Source organism: Aspergillus stella-maris (assembly GCF_047715825.1).
Source record: "Aspergillus stella-maris strain CBS 113639 unplaced genomic scaffold BDV14scaffold_86, whole genome shotgun sequence".
In the NCBI taxonomy this organism is placed as follows: Eukaryota; Fungi; Ascomycota; class Eurotiomycetes; order Eurotiales; family Aspergillaceae; genus Aspergillus; species Aspergillus stella-maris.
This window is the reverse complement of record NW_027396880.1, coordinates 85,262-98,901: the sequence shown is the minus strand read 5'-3', so window position 1 is coordinate 98,901 and position 13,640 is coordinate 85,262. Positions and strand designations below refer to the sequence as shown.

Sequence of the window (13,640 nt, the reverse complement as noted above, 5' to 3'; positions counted from 1 at the left end):
CTTAATGACTGAAAATGATCAGGGTTGATATAGTCACCAATCAACATGAGCTAAGATTGTAATTCTCAAAGAAAAGATTTAAAGTCACTGTGCGCCTCATGTAGTAAGAAACATAACTAGTCCATTCCAAACCCCTGATCCTCTAATAACGCCCTAATTTTCTCCCTCCCATCCAATCCAGACACCCCATCTCTCCCCCACTCACCCATCCACTGACTCCAGGGCTTCCGCCCAATCTTCGAAAGCCGATGGCGATGCCTCCCCATAACCTCATCGAAAACCCTCACACCCTCTTCTTGCCTGCTTGAATTCCACCTCTCGTAATGCAATACCTCGCTCATCGGCAACCGCGGCTTGATGTCCACCTTGATGGAAGGGTCAGGAAACCCAACTGCGAGCCCTATGACACCACATACCCTCTCTGGTAAACCAAGTAGTTCAATTAATTCCGCCGCATGATTCCTAACACCACCGACAAAACAAGTCCCTAGTCCCAAGGACTCAGAAGCAAGCGCGGCGTTCTGCGCCGCAAGACTTGCATCGATGATACCCGTAAGAAGCATATCCATCTTATCCAATGCTTGATTCTCAACTCCATATTTCTCCGCCATATTGCCCATCCGATGTAAATCCGCACAGAAGATAAGGAAGAGCGGTGCCTGCCGAATGAAGTCTTGATCGCCGCATATATGCGACACCGCTTCTTTGTGCTTTGGATCTTGAATCGGGATGATGGAGTAGGATTGTTGCATTGATGAGGTGGGTGCGCTTTGTGCGCAGGTGATTAGAATTTCCAGTATACCCGGCGGGAGGGAGGTGGAGAGGAATGAGCGGGTTGATTTGTGTGTTAGGATGGCTCTTAAAGTTTCGGATAGGGGTTCAATGGTCGGAGCTGCAAAGGTCATTGGAGTTTTGTAGCGGTCTTCCAGAAGGTTGGAGAGACTTGTGTTTGATGCTGGATGGGACCCCATTGTCGTGATTCGATTCTATGTCGGTTGATCAAGATCGGTCCAGGATATGGGCACAGATGAGTCAACTACTTATAGTTGTCGCGTCCGCCCCGAGCTCCCTAGTACTATTATCTAAGGCGAGTCTAACAGGGGTCATAGTCAATGCTTATAAATCCTGACTGATCTTGAAACGTAACACTGCATGTACGGGGCATGCACTTGCATAGCCGTTTGATCGATGTTGTCTATCGACGGACGGTTGCCGAACACCCGGCCAACGCAAGCCAGCAGTGACAGAGGCCATCGACTGCTAGCATGGGATACCCTGGCTAGTATTATATCCTAGTCTCCAATCGCCAGGGGTGACGCTTCGTGCTACGGGTCTTTTCGGCCGATATCTCGGCCAGCCGATGGGAAGTGACTTTCCGAAGCATTGTGAGCGCAGATACTAGGTGCAGGTGGTCTTTGGATATTACACGATATGGAGCGCCACTGGGTGGAGTTCTGATGCACCGCCGTTACAGCCCGATTTTCTAGGACCTTCTGTTGAAGACTCTATTGAAGGCTCAGCTGAGGATAATTCATGCCATACCTGCGCCGCTCAAGCACAGAAAAGTATACTCAACCCAGATGCACTAGCTAGGGACATCGATTCCTCGTTACATGTGACAAGCAGCTCAACAGGATGCCGAAAGCCGTAGCTGAGATACTGTGCCTTTGAGCCGCAATGCATATATCAGAAGATTATTTGCTGTCATGTACGGTGACAACACAACCTAAACCCGCCCCATGTTGCAATCAAATCACTCCTGCAATAGAATGGACTTGAATTTATCGTTTTAGAAGAGTCGGAACCTCGGAATCCACAACCGCGTCTTGGAGTAAGCCCTGCCTTGTTATCTCGGAATTACTATCAGTCTGTTCTATCGCATCAGCATGCGATTGGCTGAGGCAATCAACAGGGCTCGCCTATCATTCTGTTCAGTAGCAGGACTATTAGTCAATACTAGTGATTGGAAATGGAACTATGTAAATGCTCTGATAAGCTATGATAGTCCCAAGGACGCGCGATACGTAATGCTGATAAGCATACTTTTGTTATGTATACTAGGCTCGAGAATAAGCCTACCTCCCAGCCAAGGAACCGACGTTGGACAATCTAACAAAATACTAAAGACTTACTTCCAAATCTATCAGCAAAGCCAGCATTAAGCCCCTCATACCCTGTTCAGTATGGAGCGCGACGGTAACAAAGACCGGAAAGGTTCATTAGATGCCACACTCGAACTGCAGAAGAAAGATACACATGATGAAGGAGAGACATTTGAGTTGAAGGTAGGAGATCAAAACTCTTGGGCTCATGGGCAGATGTATACTAACAGATGACTCCCTGTAGAAGGGCTTTTCGCGCCTTACTATTCTGTCAATGACGGTAATTCTCATGGCAACATGGGAGGCCCTCTCGAGTACAATGGTCTCTGGGCTAGTGAGTGGAGGTCCGGTATCGCTGGTTTATGGCTTCTTGTGTTCGTCTTACGCTCAGATATTGGGTTCCATGTGCTGACGCGTGAGTAGTGGCAGTAGTTGGGAGTCTCACGACGGCGGCTTCTCTGGGAGAACTTGCGTCAATGTAAGACATAATCTCGGTTCCCAATTTCAAAAGCTGATCGATCGCAGGTACCCAACTGCTGGAGGACAATACCACTTCACAGCGAAACTAGCCCCGGAGAGGCTTAGGAATACTCTGAGTTGGGCCGTTGGGTGGATAGGTTCGTGATCACTATCCTTCCCACTTATCGCCTACTCGGACTGATCCTCTTCTTCTGGACACAGGGACCTTCGGCTGGATAGCATTCGCCGCCAGTGCGCCCTTCCTCGCAGCAACAATGATTCAAGGCCTGATAGTCCTCCACGACGAAACACATGGGATTGTACGATGGCAGGGTACACTGATTTACTGGGCTCTCACTGCGCTCGGAACAGCGATCAATATCTGGGGCACCCGATCCTTCTCTGTCATCGAGACCATATCGCTCATCATTCACATTGGAGCATTCATTGGGAACTTTGTTGCCATGTGGGTTTGTGCACCTGCAAGACACACCGCAGAGTTCGTCTTCACAAAGTTCTTGAATAATTCCGGCTGGTCTAGTAGTGGTGTCGCCTGGTCGATTGGAATGCTTTCGAGCTGCTATGTCCTGGCCGGTAGGTCGTCAGAACCACCACCATAAGTGAGAAGCTGACAGCAATAAGGCTACGACGGCGCGATCCACCTGGGGGAAGATTTGCAGAATCCAGCAGTCGTTATACCACAATGCATGCTTAGCTCAGTGGCCATCAACGGTACCATGGGCTTTGCATTCTTGTTGGCTGTTCTCTTCTGTATGGGCGACATGGAGATTGCTCTTGACAGCCCTACCGGGTTTCCTATCATCGAGATCTTTAGGAGCATCACGGGTTCTCGGGGGGCCAGCTCTGCCATGACCTTCACCCTCATCTTTACTGCCTGGCTGGGTACGATTGCGTTGATCGCGTCGGCAGGGCGGATGGTTTGGTCGTTGGCGAGGGATAAGGGTATGTTTCTAGTCATTGATGTTAACTATTCCTCAACTTACTCCCGCAGCGATTCCCTTCCACGAGTACTTCGCAAAGGTCGATAAGAAGACCGGTATCCCCACGCGATCGCTTCTAGCAACGGGCGCCGTTCTGTTTATTCTCGGTTTCGTCAACATCGGATCGACTACTGCATTTAACGCCATTATCTCTCTAGCAGTCCTGGGACTTCACGTATCATACTTGGTACCAGTAGTGCTCATGCTCTGGTGCCGCTTTTCTTCTACCAGTGCGACACTGACGTACGGCCCCTGGAGCCTTGGTCGCTTTGGGCCCCCAATAAATATTATCTCGATTCTATACTTGGGGTATACGAGCATTTTCATGGTGTTTCCTCCATACCAGCCTGTGACTGCGGAGAATATGAACTATTCGTCACTTATCTTTGGGGCGGTGCTGATCTTCAGTGGGGTATACTGGGTTTACAAGGGGAGGAAGCAGTACGATGGTCCAAATATTGATATTCTTCAGGGTTAGAGAGGACTATTGAATGGTACATTGGCTCCTGGAATTGAATTATCATATTTGGATGACGTTTTACCCTCCCTATATAGTTCGATCTCAAATGGCAAAGAAAAGCGTCTTATCAAAATCCTTCAGATTCCCCACAATTCTTAGCTTGGCCACGCAGTCAGATCCGAGCAAGATAAGCGTCATTGATAGGCGATTGCTTTAAACTCTGCTATTTCTCCAAAGTCTCTTCGTGCGGGGAAGACTTTTCTCCGCGTTATTTCCTGCAGCAAGTTATTATCATTAACTTTCTGCCTTCAACAATTCCTCCGGCCCTCCCTTCATTATACTAGCCGTATCAATGTCCGAACACCTGGTACAGCGGAATAGAGTCAAGACGCGGAGTAAGTGGCCACTATCAAGATGCACTGCATTATTCTTACGGTCTCAGCTGGGTGCTCAAGATGCAAGCGAAGGGTATGTTGCAAGCGAAGCCATGTGCCTCAATTTCCGCGCTCACGGCAAGGCAGAGAATAAAATGTGACGAGGCCCTGCCCCATTGCAATCAGTGCACTCGTCGCGACTATGAGTGTCCCGGGTATAAGCGCCCGTTGAAATGGTCTTCCAAGTATGAGATCGGTGCCAGTGGCGATATATCCAGAAGAAATGCATCATCACGGAGTCCTCCGACTGCGCCATATGCCGATATGCCCCCCGAGGTCCAGATGGCGACGCCGCCGTCCATACCAACCCCGACAAGCGACCTATTGTCCCTCGAGCCTGATACGAGTACGTTACCAGCGCCAGGTGCCATGGAGATAGGCGACGGCGTCGGTATACCAAGTGTAACAACAACTTCACAATGCAGCCTTCTACCCTACTTCGATGATATCACTTTAGCGCCCCTAGACACACGCCCAACCGAGCAGCTGCATGGCGCGCAAACATACAATGATACAGACCTCAACTGGATAGACTGGACGCATATCTCAATCCCTGCACCAATCGAAGACCAAGAAACAACTATAAAACACCACTATTTTATCCAAGTCTGCCGAATAAACTCCTGCGTCGACTCAAATTCCAACTTCCTGCGGCGAGAGCTCAGTGGAATGATGGCTTCTTCTGTCCTGGTATACCACTGCGTCCTTTCCATGTCGGCCGCCCATCTTGCGGCTGCAAAGGGCGAAACGAGAACACTCGCGTCAGACTGCAGATCGAAGGCCTTGTCTTCGTTCAATGCGGAAATTGCGAGATTAAAGGAGCAGTCTCACGTATCTCGAGCTCCGAGTCTGATACCCTCAGAGGCCTTAATGGGGTGCATCTTAATCGGAATGACGGATGTACGATACCTTCTTAGCAATGCTTGAACGCAGGTATAGTCGCTGATCATTTGTAGAGCTGGCATAATCCTTCGTTTCTGGGTACAACCCATCTCCATGGGGCGCGGCTGTTGTTCCGGCGATTAATGGCGCAATCTGATACACCAGGATCTCCAAGACAGTCTGTCAGGTTTATGATTGGGCTTATGGCCTACTGGGAGGCTTTGGCGTCTTTCATAACAAACCAGTCCCTCGATGCAACATCATATCTAGACCCATATTGCAACGATAAGGAAACCGCACAAATCAAGCCTAACCCGTGGACGGGAGTATGTACGCCGCTGTTCATCTATCTAGCTCAGACGGGTGCACTGGTTCGGCAACGGTTACTGTTAAGGCACTTGACGACTTCAACCACCGCGGGTGAGATTGGTAACCAAATGAGGGTTCATTTACTGCATTCGGCTCAGAGAGTTGAAAGTGACATTCTCCGGTACCAAGCTCCAAAAAGCGATGTGATAGAGGATACCGCCGATCCTGTGACCCCAACTCTCCATCTACTGAGGCTGGCACAGATCTACCGTCTCGCGACACTGGTTGAACTTTACAGGAACTTCCCGGAACTGGTATCTTCAACTGATAACCAGGAGCGAACAGGCCTTACACCAAGGGAGAAGATACTCGCTATTGCCACATCTGTTCTGGCGCTAGTCAAAGCCATACCCCTGACTTCGGGCGTCAACTGCCTTCTTACCATCCCCCTTCTCATAGTGGGGAGTACCTTGCAGTCCGAGAAGCATGAGATGGCAAGGCGGGAGACTGGGAGGCAGCCATCCTGGAATATTATCTGCACCGAGATTCATGCTATTGCTAGTCAGGATGACGTCCTACTCCAAAGCAAGGACTTTGTACGCTCTCGACTACAGAATATCCGGCAATACGTCGGTCTGGAGTCCGTCTCTCGTGCGGTGGAGATTCTGGAGAAAGTTTGGGCACGGAGTGATCTACAATTGGCAATACATGGGGAATCAGAGGGGCCTCGGGAATTTGTTCAGTGGACGGAGGTCATGGTTGAGGAGAAGTTGGAGACGGTTTTCGGTTAGATTTTCAGGTTGCTTGCCATTCGTAAATGTTTACCTTGGTAGCTATTGTGTCCCAGTACAGATTCTTCGCCTTGTGTACTCTAGACTGAGGGGTGGCGTCCATGGACTCGCGTCCTCGTGCCCCCAAACGTCAGTTGCTCCGGCTTATTCCTTCAGTCTCTCCTAGTGGGCATCGCACTTGCATGCGATTGGGCGGCGAGCAAGATAAAGTATCTCGATGGGTATGGTATTTTCCTTCAAGGCACAGAAAGCACAACCTGATACTCAGCCTTCGAGTAACAAATTCCTGCTGCTGTCATCATGCCCATCCACATCAAAGATAAGACCGAGCGCTTCAAACTCCCCGGATTGCCCGATGTCCCAAATGTTTTCTTTGGTACGAACTACCTTGCCCCCTGTTTGAACGTGCTTCTTCTGGCAAAATTGATGCTTATCTTCAACAGCGGACCTTCTAGGCACCAAAGATCCCAAGCACCGAGACCCAATCGTCGGCGCATGGTTTCGCATGGAGAAGGGACCTGAGGCGACGCCCCCGATGTACGAGTATGATGAGTTTGGTGTTGTCATAGAAGGTTGGCTCCTACATATCTATGCTCCGTAGCACTTACTGACAAATATCCCAGGGGAATTCAACCTTCGGGATGAGACCGGTCAGACAGTCACGGTGGAGCAGGGTGATACATTCTTCTTTCCCAGAGGCAGCACGGTTACGTTCTCTTCTGACAGTTATGGGCTTGCTGTCAAATGTCGGACTCAGAGGTTGAGTAAACTATAGAGCTTGTTCTACCAGTGTTAAATAGTAGAATGTGGTCTAGACTGCTATATCTGGATACTATGGCCACGTAGCATACAATCCAGCTATATTTTCCTGTACATAGAGACCTTGCGTGCATTGTCGCACGCGTAACGTGGTGTCTTGTAGCTCATTATTACTTAGGGTTATCCAATCGCGTCTCCATGCGACGCCGGCCAACCCCGAATAGGCAAAAAAGTGCGTTGAGGTCACATAGCTATGTGGAGATTGCTAGGTGAGATAGGCATATCTCACCCAATCGCATTCTCGGACTTAGCTATGCTACGGTAGGTGGACTCCATGCCTCTGTATTCCTCTCTGTATGGTAAGCGTGTCAAACGTCTCGGGATTTAGGTCTCTCTCAAGGTCATGCCATTTCGATGTCTCTGAATATAATGTAGCCTCGAAGGCGTGCACATGCGCCTTGATGTAATACACTGCATCTCTTGTCACTTTCAGGTCGCCATCTCGCCATGATGCCTCGCTCAAAGGAGGGCTACCTCTGGACACCAACATCCACAACATCCGGCCTCACCACGGTTGCTGTCCAACCCAGCTCTTCGCAAGTCAAAGATAAATACGACATAATAGTCATCGGCGCCGGCTTCGCAGGGCTCATCGCCGCCCGGGACCTATCCCGCAGACATAATCTCGATGTCCTCCTTATCGAAGCACGCGATCGCATCGGCGGGCGCACATGGACCGCAAATGTTCTAGGTAAAGAGGTTGAGATGGGAGGGACGTGGGTCCATTGGAATCAGCCTCATATTTATGCCGAGCTGCATAAGTATGGGCTGCATAAGCATTTGAAGACTTCAGCTGGGAGTTTGAACCCGGCGAGGCAGAGCTTTAACAGGGCTGATGGGGTTATTGAGGAACTTGATATTGAGGATACTGCCGCGGTGCTGGAGCGGGTCGCGCAGAAGGTTTTCTCAATTAATGGGCTGGATAGCAGAGCCCTTATGCCCTATCCACATGATTCTCTTAGGGAACCGGCGCCGTGGAAGAAGTACGATCATCTGAGTGTTCAGGATAGATTGGACGTGTTGACCGACATTTCGGAAAACGAAAAGGCATTGTTCGATCCTAATATTGCCACGTTTGGGAGCGCGCCGTGCAAGGAGATTGGGTTTACGGATGCCCTGAGGTGGTATGCGCTGGGTGGGCATAGCATTTCTGGAGTATTTGAGCTGGCTGGGATATACAAACTGGGGAAAGGAGGTATGACGGCGTTTGCGCAGGCGATCCTTGGGGAGTTCCGGGGAGACAGGCTGTTCAGCACAGCGGTATTAGAGATTAATCAGACCGGTAACAGTGTCCAAGTCACAACCGCACAAGGTCGGCGGTTGACAGCGAAAGCCATTGTCTCGACTATCCCGCTGTAAGTGCCATTCCATGTTCAAGAAGATCGCATCCACTGATCACGGCACTAGGAACTGTCTAGGTGATATCAAATTCAACCCGCCACTGTCTCCCCTGAGGCAAACCGCAGTGGCCGACGGGCACATCAACAAAGGCGCAAAGATCCATTTCAAGGTACGCGAAACACTTCCCGGTTGGTTCTGGACGGGAAGCGGCAACGGCGACTCTAGCTTCATGTTTGCGTTCTCCGATCATAACGGGAATCAGCCTTCTGGACCAGCAGGGACATGGTGCATTGGATTCGGGTACAACGGCAAGCTTGGAGATAAGAAGGACTCCAAACATATCATTGGGGAATTCAAGAGAAATATCAACCCGGATGTCACAGTAGAGGCATATGCAACGCACGACTGGATGAATGACCCATACGCTAAAGGTGTGTGGGCCTGTTGGGGTCCGAACAGCGCGTCTAGGTACCTTGGGGAGCTTCAACAGCGGCATGGCCGAATTATCTTTGCTAGTGCAGACTGGGCGGACGGCTGGAGAGGCTTCGTCGATGGTGCCATCGAGCAGGGACAAGCTGCTGTGCGCCAGGTGATTGAGCTCATGAAGCAGAATGGAGAGAAAGCAGCCAAACTGTGATGCTCTAAAGGTTGCCGATTGGCGAGGACTGGTTTTTACATCTTCAAAATGCATACGGATATCAGTTTTTTAGATTTTCGAATACCATTAGAAGCCTAGAGTTGAGGTAGTCAAGTAGCGGGCGGTCCCGGAAGTGGTGACCACTAGATATCTAGGGAAGGAACAACCGTCCACACATTTCTGAACAATTCTCAGGTCAGGCGCGATCATATCCCAGGGCGACCCGATAAGGAAGGTGCAACAGTGCTCCAGCGCAAGTGGAAACGCGCAGTGATGCTAAGCGGTTCCTTCTTGAGTAAAGGCTAGGTTGGACTTCTCACGACACTGCTATCAATACACTCAATGACGCAGAAACAGGTTCAAGAAAACTTGCCCGATATACTCCCTCTCATACTTCGGAGGGAGAATAATAGGCAAATACTCGGGCCAATCGCCCATTGGCCTCAACTGCACAAGCGCCTTCATATACTCCCAGTCCAATATAGCAGTGACATTTCCCATATCATCAACGAGGATAATCCGGGGCGCCAGGTCTCCACGCGTAAAGACAATCTCGTGCCCGTTTAGAAGAGCATGTTTTGCATAATGCCGGAGGATATCTGGTGCGACTCTGACGATATCGGCCTCGATGAACTCGTTGAACTCTTTCTCTGTCTGGGACGGACCTCCCTCCAAGGGTGCTATTTTTCCGATAATGGCTTTCCCGCCCTCTAGGGCGCCGATGTATGTTCCCTTCAGGGCGCGTATTTGCTCCACGTATGACCGAAGTTGCTCGGCGACAGAAGTCTTCTGGGCTTTATCCATTGTCTCCCATGCAGCTTGGAGCCGTTTGCCGGGCATAAAGTTCATGGTAATGCTGGTGACATTCTCGCCTTCCTGCCGATAATCGTGTACTTTGGGAACGGGAATGGTGGTTTTCTCGGCGATGAAACGTGGGGTGTTGGCCTCGCTGATGCGGAGGTTCGGGCCTTATTTGATGACCAGGTTTTCACTGGTCTTGACTACCTTGCGGGCACAGAGAGTGTGTAGGACCTCCCCCTCTTCGGACTCCGTCTTGTCGGTACTTGCAGGCGGCTCTTGGGTGGTGGGATTTGATGCGACATCCATCACTGAGAAGCGCAAGGTTTCCGCTACAGTCACTGATATCCCTAAATTCTGAGTTGAAGAGTAGGAGAGGATGGCATGTTAGCGGGGTAGTCAAAGAAGTGGTGCGTGGGAAGGAGAGAGATGAAACGGACGAATGTGTTGGCATCCATGTAGCGCATGTGACATCGTGGTCGTGGTCGTGCCTTATGCGGCCTCTACAATATCCCTTGGCTGTTCTGTACGAGTACTATGAACTGTATTCTTCAGAGCGTTTTAAATAGCTGGGTTCGTGTCGCTATTGGAGTCCGAATGCAAGTCGTATTCACCCTTTCCCGGTCGACCTAGTTCACCCTCCTGCGTAATGCAATGCGCCGGTGTGCCTCCTATTCGAAGAAAATCTTCTCTAATCCCTCCTTCTCCAGCACAGTTCTCACAGCCTCCCTTTTCTCAAGCTCCCTCACCAGACTCGCCAGCTTTGGATAAAGTCCCATATCAAGCCCAGCATAGCCCGACCACCTATACATCGAATACAAGAACGGATCAACAGCCGTAAAATCATCGCCAACCGCAAACACCACATCTTCTCTCAGTCGACTCTCAATATGCTGGAAGCATCGAGCGACAATTTCCTGGCCCTTCTCCTTGATTCCCGCGTGGACAATGGGATCTTCCGAGGTCGTCCATCGCCCGGGACGAAAGAGGTGGCCGTAGCCTGTTCCGTGGAGAGTACCGGAGATGTAATTCATCCATTCGTAGACTCTGACTGTCTCAAGTGGCGTCTTACCCAGGAACTTCTTGTTGGGTGAGAGTTGCGAGATGATAGTGTTGACGGCGGGACTTTCGGTGATGATTTCGCCGTCGACGACGATGACGGGAACACGCATCTTAGGGTTGAGCTTGTAGTAGTCTGGTGGGAATACTACTTCTGTGCCTTCGTTTTTGACTTGCATCGGCTCGAAGCCGAGGCCGGCTTCGTGGAGGAGGATGTGTGGTGCGAGCGAGCAGGCGCCCGAGGCGAAGAAGAACTTGATGTTGGGCATAGTGAAGATCTCTTCGCATTCAATGCTGGCAATACTGTAGACTTCTTTTCAGCTCTCGAGGTGAAAGATTGTCTTTATACTCAGGACGCCCTCCGGCTGTCAGATTAGCGAAGGCGTTCAGTCATCAGGCTCATCCCACACAACCGATCCCGTCGGCTTTGGGGCCAACAATTATTAGCAGCGCTTCTATATTGCCGAGACTGGGTCGTTCTTAAAGTAATGCGGGGCCGAGAAAGTAGGCCTCCCACCGGTACGAATCTCACTCAAACGTCCCTTGTTGCTTTTAAGCCGGTGGGTAATTTCGGATCGTGGCAGGCAAAGGATTCGCCACCACTCCTCTCTTGGCTGTCCATATCCCAATCAGACGTTCCTTGGAAGCTGTAGCCTAGGCCGAGGCAGCATCCAAGAATCGTCAGGACTGTCTACCGCGCGGTTTCTTTCAGATGTAGTCGCGTTGTGACTATGCTCGATGGGAGGTCGTTTTCTTCTTGCAAGAACTTCAAGTCGTAATTCTTCGATCTGTTTCCATCGTCTATCTCGCTGTGCCAGCTCGTAGGTCTTCCAAAATGAGTAGACTCTGTAGGCTGTATCCCATCCCTGGTCATCCTCGTCTCCGATGGGGTCAGCACGAAGGTGCAGAAGTAAGTAGGCGAGTGCGTCCCATTCGATATAGGTTTGAAAGAGCCAGAGCCAGTGGTTTCCCGCCTCGTACCCCCTGAGATTTTTGGCATCTTGTAGAATGCTTATCCATTTCTTGCGTGACATTGCTCGCTGCCCTGGTGGGACATCGTCTATGGCTATGCGATCAGTAGCCATGAGTTTGAGTTTAGCGAGGATCAGCCGAGCGGACCCCGTGGTAACTCTGTCCAGTGGTATAATCTCGTCGCAATTGGATAAGTATTGATGCTCGATTCGCTGTTCGAAGAGTTTTATCGCCTCGCATTTCTGATCTGAGGATAATGTTGCGTATGCATTCGCGTCGCCGAAACCATCAGAGAAGACCATCTGCCGAGCGAAGTAGCTAATCTCAAAGCGCACCAAGCTATACAGCATTTCCGTCCTATCCTGACTACAAACTGGCGGGCGGCTCATATCGGGGTGTAAGTTCGTGTCTGCTATGTTTGACGGCAGCCGTGTGTTGAAGGACGACTCCAGAATGCAGGGTTCTGATTGACGGTCCTCTGCCATTCTCATGTCCAGAATCAGGAGCTGCCACCAGAGTCGACGACGCATCTCCGTTTCGAACGGTGGCTGGCCGAGTGACTCTCCATCCTGGTTCAGTCCCATCTTCAAGGCCATTCCTACGGCAAGCCCGACCAAGGCGTAGACGTCAGGTCCATTGAGGTCGCATCGTCCGGTTATCTGATCTGTCAGTCACACTCTGTCGAATTTGGCGGGACTTCATACAAGATAGATAGTAAACGCTTGTAATACTGTCATGCTCGTTGAGCCTCGAAGATGCAGATGAGACAGGAGATATTCTACACCTGTCCGATATCTGAAGTATGTAAGTATTTCGTGGATAGGAAGCAAGGTATAAAGCGTTACACACTGTTTCAATAAAACACCTCGGCCCGCCTCGAACTCTCGTTTGCAGTCCGCTGGGGACATTGAAGCTACGGTCGCATAATATATTGCGAAGAGAAGGCAATCCGAGGGTAAGTCCAAGCTTTTCTGACCGCGAATTGCTTGCATAACCAGCTTTTGTGCGCTCGGAGTATGGAATATCTTGATGACAGGGTCAACGTTCTCCAAGTACTTTTCCCATAGCAATGCCATCATCAACGGGCTTGGACGGAGTGAATTGAGATCGATGGCTGGTTGCGGTAGCAGAAGTGATGCCGCGCGTGTACCAGTGATCGTAGTATTTAATGCAGCCATAGAGGTCTTCGTCAGTGGTGCTCTGCTCTCGCCCTCAACTTGTTGTCTGTTCTCATCTCCTTGTGCTGCTAGGGGTGCTGGTGCTGGTACTGGAGGACCATGGTCAAAAGAACCCTCCTTCTCCGACAAACGGTCCTCTAAGGCCTTCAGCTTCCCCTCCAAAGAAGCAATCAGATCAGTCGAGTTGTCATCGTGTTTTTGTCGACCAGGAGGGTACTTGCAATTGACCCGCACCTTTACACAGTAAGAACACGGGTGAGACCGGTCACATTTAATCTTGCGACGGCGACATTCCAGGCAAGAGCGTCCGGGGTTAATCTTCCGCCGGTTCATCTTGGGCCTTGGATATGGCGAGGTTGACTTTCAGAGTGTGTCCATGGAGGTGTTTGTCAGAATGT

General features: G+C 50.4%; 8 protein-coding genes across 8 annotated transcripts; 4 read left to right on the top strand and 4 right to left on the bottom strand.

Moving 5' to 3' along the window:
- Window positions 1-8: 8 nt before the first annotated feature.
- On the bottom strand, window positions 9-1,063 carry BDV14DRAFT_211897 (NADPH-dependent oxidoreductase). The gene has a single exon (XM_073776201.1). The coding sequence runs from the start codon at window positions 969-971 to the stop codon at window positions 117-119; it is 855 nt and encodes a 284-aa protein (XP_073623090.1). The 5' UTR covers window positions 972-1,063; the 3' UTR covers window positions 9-116.
- A 1,120-nt stretch (window positions 1,064-2,183) lies between these two features.
- On the top strand, window positions 2,184-4,040 carry BDV14DRAFT_193251 (putative GABA permease; the record flags this gene model as incomplete). Its single annotated transcript, XM_073771749.1, has 7 exons — window positions 2,184-2,285; window positions 2,347-2,476; window positions 2,526-2,580; window positions 2,628-2,719; window positions 2,784-3,155; window positions 3,204-3,524; window positions 3,574-4,040. 7 exons carry the CDS (start codon window positions 2,184-2,186, stop codon window positions 4,038-4,040), a joined length of 1,539 nt encoding a protein of 512 aa, XP_073623089.1.
- Window positions 4,041-4,436: 396 nt separating this feature from the next.
- Window positions 4,437-6,438, top strand: BDV14DRAFT_211894 (Zn(II)2Cys6 transcription factor; the record flags this gene model as incomplete). The annotated part of the gene is made up of 3 exons (XM_073776200.1): window positions 4,437-4,490; window positions 4,544-5,356; window positions 5,413-6,438. The coding sequence occupies 3 exons, from the start codon at window positions 4,437-4,439 to the stop codon at window positions 6,436-6,438; spliced, it is 1,893 nt and encodes a 630-aa protein (XP_073623088.1).
- A 300-nt stretch (window positions 6,439-6,738) lies between these two features.
- BDV14DRAFT_205052 (uncharacterized protein) lies at window positions 6,739-7,213 on the top strand (the record flags this gene model as incomplete). Its single annotated transcript, XM_073774655.1, has 3 exons — window positions 6,739-6,814; window positions 6,882-7,010; window positions 7,062-7,213. 3 exons carry the CDS (start codon window positions 6,739-6,741, stop codon window positions 7,211-7,213), a joined length of 357 nt encoding a protein of 118 aa, XP_073623087.1.
- Window positions 7,214-7,707: 494 nt separating this feature from the next.
- BDV14DRAFT_193249 (amine oxidase) lies at window positions 7,708-9,235 on the top strand (the record flags this gene model as incomplete). The annotated part of the gene is made up of 2 exons (XM_073771748.1): window positions 7,708-8,612; window positions 8,665-9,235. 2 exons carry the CDS (start codon window positions 7,708-7,710, stop codon window positions 9,233-9,235), a joined length of 1,476 nt encoding a protein of 491 aa, XP_073623086.1.
- A 339-nt stretch (window positions 9,236-9,574) lies between these two features.
- On the bottom strand, window positions 9,575-10,084 carry BDV14DRAFT_205050 (uncharacterized protein; the record flags this gene model as incomplete). Its single annotated transcript, XM_073774654.1, has 1 exon — window positions 9,575-10,084. The coding sequence occupies one exon, from the start codon at window positions 10,082-10,084 to the stop codon at window positions 9,575-9,577; it is 510 nt and encodes a 169-aa protein (XP_073623085.1).
- A 584-nt stretch (window positions 10,085-10,668) lies between these two features.
- On the bottom strand, window positions 10,669-11,541 carry BDV14DRAFT_149335 (glutathione S-transferase). Its single transcript, XM_073766529.1, has one exon. The coding sequence runs from the start codon at window positions 11,359-11,361 to the stop codon at window positions 10,705-10,707; it is 657 nt and encodes a 218-aa protein (XP_073623084.1). The 5' UTR covers window positions 11,362-11,541; the 3' UTR covers window positions 10,669-10,704.
- Window positions 11,542-11,624: 83 nt separating this feature from the next.
- On the bottom strand, window positions 11,625-13,604 carry BDV14DRAFT_211892 (Zn(II)2Cys6 transcription factor; the record flags this gene model as incomplete). Its single annotated transcript, XM_073776199.1, has 3 exons — window positions 12,769-13,604; window positions 11,823-12,723; window positions 11,625-11,746 (listed from the first exon to the last, which is right to left on the bottom strand). The coding sequence occupies exons 1-3, from the start codon at window positions 13,573-13,575 to the stop codon at window positions 11,625-11,627; spliced, it is 1,830 nt and encodes a 609-aa protein (XP_073623083.1). The 5' UTR covers window positions 13,576-13,604.
- Window positions 13,605-13,640: the final 36 nt, after the last annotated feature.

Excerpts from the sequence above, each read along its gene's own strand:
- BDV14DRAFT_211897 (XM_073776201.1), bottom strand. The coding sequence starts at position 971 with ATGGGGTCCCATCCAGCATCAAACACAAGTCTCTCCAACCTTCTGGAA.
- BDV14DRAFT_149335 (XM_073766529.1), bottom strand. The coding sequence starts at position 11,361 with ATGCCCAACATCAAGTTCTTCTTCGCCTCGGGCGCCTGCTCGCTCGCA.